The 7,500-nt window shown below is 35.8% G+C and overlaps 1 protein-coding gene across 4 annotated transcripts in view; it reads left to right on the top strand.

Annotated features, from left to right (window-relative positions):
- The window catches only part of LOC122325425 (MAM domain-containing glycosylphosphatidylinositol anchor protein 2-like), a 114,693-nt gene that overhangs the window by 77,263 nt on the left and 29,930 nt on the right, over window positions 1-7,500 (top strand). For all 4 annotated transcript variants that reach the window (XM_043220471.1, XM_043220473.1, XM_043220470.1 and 1 more), the window contains exon 7: window positions 1,340-1,669. In XM_043220471.1, the coding sequence (XP_043076406.1) occupies window positions 1,340-1,669 (330 nt within the window). The remainder of the gene's footprint in view (window positions 1-1,339; window positions 1,670-7,500) is intronic.

The following is a 7,500-nucleotide window of genomic DNA, read 5'->3' as shown; positions in this document are numbered from 1 at the left end:
ACACACACACACACACACACACACACACACACACTGATCCTGTAGTTCTGCAGTATGATCTGCATTATTAAGGCAGTGTGAGCTGCGTCTCGATCATCAGAGCGTCTGTGAGTGTAAACTTCTGTCTCGATGGGAAAGCTGTGTTCGTGCGCCGCATCTCATGGAAGATTAATACGCTTCTCTTGTGTTAGTGATGCTGTCTTGTAGTGCAGTGCACTATGTAGTGTGTTTCCTGAGCGCAGTGGACAGCAGCCAGCTCGAACCACAATCTCACGAACACTATAACACTAAATAATCATTATATCACTTCAGAAAGTACCACAAAGGCTATATATTTTTATATTATATATATTTGATGTTAACATTTATTTTTATTTTCTAAAAATATTTTCTGGTTTTAATTTGTAGCCAATTTATGTGCCTTTTTAATAATTTTAATAATTTTAATTATTCCTCTCATGTTGTTCCAAACCTGCAACAGTCACTGGAACAGAAATGATGAAAATGTTTAATTTTAATGTACACTGGCATACATGCAATAATGTAATAAATGCAGCCTCACTGAGCAGAAGAGACTTTATGGTATCATACAGTCAGAACGTGTTGTGATGTGATTCTCATGATTTATATGTTTATATGATATGATGCCAGACGCAGCACAAGCCTTTTCATAAATCCGATGCTGTCCGTGATTCACTGCTGCTCTTTCAGCTTCTTTTGTCTTTGTTTTCTTCATGTTCTTCACGTTCTCCTCCTCCGTTGAGTCTGATAACGTCGTGCGAGAGAAGATAAAACGCTCCGGCTGCTCGTTCAGATAAAGTTCATTCGTAAACAGTCTTCAAGCAATTGTCTTTCCAGACGACCGTCTTCTGATGAGACTCTTAACGAGCGGCTCGTTTTTATTTCCATCCTGTCAGATACAGAGTCTCTGCCAAAAAACAACTACTCTGAACTTCTGGAGTGAAACAGAGCGTGAGCAGCGAGGCGTGAACGGGATTTGATTGGATGGAGTATGTTAAGCTGCAGTGTTATTGGTTAATTGGTGATTTTGCCCCTCCCACTCAGCCTCAGTGACATCAGCAGAAGAGTTGAGTTATTTCAGTGAATGATTCAAGCACTTTCTCGTTTTGCACCTGAATACAGAATCAGAATCCGATGAATTGAGTTTGAGTAAACAAAACATTTAAGCAAATGATTCAAAGAATCAGTCATTTTGTTGCTGAACCACTGTGTTTGAGTCAGTGAATCATTACTGAACAGATCATTTGTGTGAATGATTCAGTGAATGATTCAGCTGGCGAGTCACTTGTGTTACGGCTGAGTTTCTGTGTTTCCTCAGCGCTGAAGAAGGGCCGCTTCTGGATCACTCCGGACCCGTACCACAACGACGATAACATCCAGATCGGCCGTGAGGTGAAGATCTCGTGTCAGGTGGAGGCCACTCCTCCCGAGGAGCTGCAGTTCAGCTGGCTGAAGAACGGCCGGGCGTTACGCAGCTCCGAGCGCATGGTCATCACTCAGACTGACCCCGACATCTCGCCCGCAACCACCAACCTCGACATCATCGACCTCAAGTTCACCGACTTCGGGACCTACACCTGTGTAGCAGCGCTGAGAGGAGGAGCTATCCCAGAGATCAGCATCGACGTCAACATCTCCTCCACCACAGGTGAGCCTCACACACACGCTACACACGCACACGGACTGTACTCACACACACGCTACACTCTCTCACACACACATGCACTGTACTCACACATACGCTACACACACACACCTACTGTACTCAAATACACACTACACTCTGCCACGCACACGCTACACACTCACACACGCACGCTATACTCACACACACACTATACTCACACACTACACTCTCTCACACACGCACACTATACTCTATACTCGCTATACACACTGCTATACTCGCTATACACACTGCACTCACACACATGTTACACACACACATGTACTGTACTCACATACACACTACACCCTCTCACACACACGCTACACTCACACGCACACTACACTCTCTTACACACTACACTTTCTCACACACGCATGCTACACTCATACACATGCTATACTCACACACTTTACTTACACACACACTATACTCACGCACGCTATACTCACACACACACACTGTACTCACACACTACACTCTCTCACACATGCACGTTATACTCACACACTGTACTCACAAGCACACTATACTCTCACACACGCACGCTATACTCACACACACACACTGTACTCACACACACACTACACTCTCTCACACATGCACGTTATACTCACACACACACTGTACTCACACGCACACTATACTCTCACACACGCACGCTATACTCACACACACTGCACTCACACACACACACTACACACACACACTGCACTCACACACACTATACTCACACACACGCTACACACACGCTATACTCAAACGCAAGCTATACTCACACACACACTTGTAATCACACACACACACACTACACTCTCACACACGAATGCTATACTCACACACACACACACACTGTACTCACACACACTACACTCTCTCACACACGCACACTACACTCATACACACGCTATTCTCACATTCACACTAAACTCACACACAAATTGTACTCACACACACACTACACACACACACACACACTACACTCTCACAGACATGCTACACTCTCACACACACACACACACACACACTACACACATGCTATACTCAAATGCACGCTATACTCACACACACACACGCTGTACTCACACATGCACGCTTTACTCACACACACACTGTACTCACACACGCTATACTCACACACACGCTACACTCTCACACACACACGCTGTACTCACACATGCACGCTTTACTCACACACACACTGTACTCACACACGCTATACTCACACACGCTACACTCACATGCACAATATACCCACACAAACACATGCGCTACACACACACACACACACACACACACACACACACACACACACACACACTGTACTCTCACACACACACACTCACACACACACACAAACACTATTCGCATTACATTTTCTATTTAAATGTATTTATAGTGTGGTTTATTTTATTTTTTTAGTATTGTTACATTTATTTATTTATGTATTTATTAGTTTTTACAATTTTACAAATTGGTTGATCTATTTTTAATGAAATGTAATTCTTTCTGTATTTGTATCAGTCTCAAGTGATCAGTGATTTATTCTCATCAGATCCACACTGAGAAGAAATGATATTCAGGTTAATGATTGCTTCAGAGCTCTCAGAAACTCTTCAAGGCCAAATGTAATTGAAAATAATCATAACATGTCATTTATGTAATCATAATTACATTTGTTGTCCATTTACAATACATTCATTTATTCATTTATAATAGTGTCAACTTTTTATTCGTAATAGTTTTTTAATAATTTCATGTTTAATTATTGATTTGCTTACAGTTGTTGTATTTCATAATTAATTGATTTAGTCATTCAGTCATTATGCTTATTTACTTAAAATTCTAATTACATTTCAAATTAATTTCACTAACGAGAACCATTCATCAGTTATTGATTCAGTTTATTCGACATTTTGTTTTATTTCTATAATTAAATATGTTTTCATGTTTTTTAATTGTTTTACTTTTATTTGTTTATTCATTTATTTATCGATTTGATTTATTTATTTGCTCGAACAAATAGAAAGCATTATGTATGAGTGACCCCTGCTGGCTTTTTGTCCCATATTTCATCTTTAATATTGAGGCCACGCCCTTCCGGTCTAATGAAAGCTTGTGGAGATATGTTGATGAGAAGGGAGTATTAAAGTATCTATTACTGTATCTATGATCTGCTTCTGTTTAGAGGAAGAAGTGTGTTTAGTGAGGTGGCTTTAAAACCACATGTATGAGTGTTAGCTCCTCTCTCTCTCTCATCTCAAACACACGGACCTTGACTTCAGCTGTGATCCTCAGTCATTAGCAGAAGAAGCGCTGTCCGTCACACCCTCGTTTTCTTCATAGTGTGCACTTTGTCTGTCGTCACCTCTGATGAAAGCCTGTTTAATTACAGGAGCTGTGGCTTTGCTTTGCTTTGCTTTGCTTTCTTGCACAGTTTATTGGTTTTCTTATGGATTGTTGTATTGTTGGTCTGAGGTCTGATTTAGGGCTGGCTGATATATCAGATATTTATTTTGTCTTCATCATTTGGCCATTAAAACCCCTTAAGGACAAGGCTTTCTTTTTTCATTTTCTTTCTTTCTCCATGATTTAATGTGTTTATTTTATATTTATTTTAATATTTATAAGAAAAAAATACATATATATATACACACACACAAATAAATTCATTAATTTTTTGTGTAATTAAATGTTGTTTACAATTTTATTTAATTTCTGTTTTGTGTAAAATAGTATACATATGTCATACAATTATGTATTAAGTAATTTATTTCTAAGTAGTTTTATGTTATTTAATATAGATATTTATGCATTTTTATTAAAATTGACTTTATAAATATTCATATTCATTTTATAGTAGACATTATTAAAAATTAATTTTTAAATAATTTCTTTGTCTTTTTATTATACATTTATTAGTAGTTTTTTTAATGAGTAGGTCAGTTTTGTGACATTCTTTTTTAATTAATTGTTTATTTATACTAAAAGAAAATTCATTTTATAGTAAACATTATGATTTATCAAAACATTTTCTTTGTCTTTTTTATTATACATTTGTTATCATTATTAATTGTTTGTTTGGACAGTAGGTCTGTTTTGTGACATTTGGTTTATTTTTAATCAATTGTTTATTTATGATTGAATTTTTATTCTTTTTTTTGTTCATTCGTTTTATAGTAGACCTTATTAAAAATATTCTTTTGTCTTATTAATTCTATATTTGTTATCATTTATTCGTTTGTTTGGTCAGTGGGTCGGTTTTGTGACGTCAGCCAATAAAGTGTTGAGTTTTGATGAACGAGGCTGAAAGCAGCGAGCGGTGTGTGTGTGTGTGTGTGTGTGTGTGTGTGTGTGTGTGTGTGTGTGTGTGTGTGTGTGTGTGTGTGTGTGTGTGTGTGTGTGTGTGTGTGTTGTTTCCGTGATCCGCTCTCGGGATCAGGAGCTTCTGAAGAACCCATTAGAGCTCCTAATAAAAGCGTTTAGAGGAGATTACGCCACACGTTTGCCAGGGATTCCCGCTGTGGAAATGTTTGGAGTGAGAACGAGCCCAGAACATTCAGAGCCGGAGCCAAACACACCTCCATCTGAGGAAGCGCTGCCAGATCCAGACCGTACTGCTCTACACCTTTACACAGCACTCTTATCCTTTTATATTCATGTGTCTGTTCGTCATTTGCGTACAATTGTATTTCTTTATTTTTAATTACATTTTAGTTCATATTTATTTGTTAATTTGCATTTATTCCCGTGTTCGTTTATTTTATTAGGCTTTCTTTAAAGAAATGTATAGAAGGAAGAAAAATATGTTGTTGTTTTTTTTTTTTTTTACATTTTATATTATTAGTTTTTTTAAATATATGCAGTTTTGTTGAAAATAAATAAATAAATAAATATATATATACATATATATACATAAATAAATACACACACACACACATATATATATATATATATATATATATATATATATATATATATATATATATATTTTTTTTTTTTTTTTTTTCAACAAATGTATATCAGTGAAAAATTAGTCCGTTTTTTTATTTATTTATTTATTTATTTTTTTACATTTAGGTTTTTTCATATTATTTTATATATATATATATATATATATATATATATATATATATATATTATATATATATATATATATATATATATATATATATATATGCAGTTTCATAATTCTGTGTTTTATATTTTATATAATTTTGTTAAACTTTAAGCTCATTTTATGTTTTTTTTCACAGCTTTTTTTTAGTTATATTTCACTAAACAGGCAGCTGCCTGAAAGAAAACAAGTCAGTTTTTTGCATATGAATATATTTCAGTTATTGTTTGTTTCAAGCCACTCTTTTATAATAGTTTGTTCTTTAGTCCTGACCCTGCGAGGGAATTCTCTTCTTCTTACGCGAAGCAGTGTTTTTCTCGCTCATTAGCCGCTAGATTCTCTTCTTTAGCTGAAGTGGAGCAGTTAATGATTTATTCAGGAGGCGTGTGGCTAGATTTTCTCCTCCGATAGCAGAAGGATTAAATAATGACGAAACACAATCAATCTTCATTCCGCTCGCGTGTTAATGAAGCCGTAGCGCGACAGAGAGAGAGAGCGGACGCTTCTATCTACCGCCGAGCAATTAATCTCTGCATTAGTCGTTACGCTGAAGTGTGCTGTGATAATGAGGACTCGGAGAGGACGGCCTTCATCAGACTCCTGGCTTCATCACAGCATCGGATCCGAACCATTAGTTCTCTCTGCTTTCAATTTCACTTCATTTATCTGCTGCTGGGAAACTAAAGAAGCTGTCGGTGACCCTGCAGCCGCCGCTTGTTTGTCCGCCGAGCCATAAAAATCTGATTTGAGGATCGGATCAATGGAAGCGAATGGGTGCCGTCGGAATGAGAGTCTTATCCGGTCCACTGTTTTCCAATCATTCTAGTCAACTATTTTTTTTTCTGAGAACGCTATCTCAACGTTCCCCTTAAAACGTTATGTCTGAATTATTTGCTCAAAAACATGCGGTTTTCAAAATGTTTCAAAATGTTTCAAAAATGTTTCAAATTGTTTCAAAACGTTTCAAAATGTTTCAAAACGTTTCAAAATGTTTCAAAACGTTTCAAAATGTTTCAAAACGTTTCATTATGTTTCAAAATGTTTCAAAATGTTTCAAAAACGTTTCAAATTGTTTCAAAACCTTTCAAAAACGTTTCAAAATCTTTCAAAAACGTTTCAAAACGTTTCAAAACGTTTCAAAAACGTTTCGAATTGTTTCAAAACGTTTCAAAACGTTTCAAATTGTTTCAAAACGTTTCAAAACGTTTCAAAATGTTTCAAAACGTTTCAAAATGTTTCAAAAGTTTCAAAACGATTCTAAAGGTTTCAAAATGTTTCAAAACGTTTCAAATTGTTTCAAAACGTTTCAAAATGTTTCAAAACGTTTCAAAACGTTTCAAAATGTTTCAAAATGTTTCAAAAGTTTCAAAACGATTCTAAAGGTTTCAAAATGTTTCAAAACGTTTCAAATTGTTTCAAAACGTTTCAAAATGTTTCAAAGCTCAGATGAAGCTTGGTGTCAAAGAAAAGTATAATTTTTCAGACTTTACCTGGAAACGTGAAGAATGTTCTCTGAAACGAGTAACGTTTTAGTGTGTTTTTGAATTTTTTTTTTTACAATTTACGTTCAGCGTTCTATGATTCTTATCTAGACGGTTTGTTCATAACATTAAGAGAACGTTTTGCGAATTTTAGTTGCATTTAGTATTTTTAGTTAAAAATTTAAATATCACGTTCTAGTTACATTTATTTATCC

Source organism: Puntigrus tetrazona, chromosome 20, assembly GCF_018831695.1.
Source record: "Puntigrus tetrazona isolate hp1 chromosome 20, ASM1883169v1, whole genome shotgun sequence".
In the NCBI taxonomy this organism is placed as follows: domain Eukaryota; kingdom Metazoa; phylum Chordata; class Actinopteri; order Cypriniformes; family Cyprinidae; genus Puntigrus; species Puntigrus tetrazona.
Note: the sequence above shows the minus strand (reverse complement) of the source record. Positions and strands in the feature narration are given on the sequence as shown.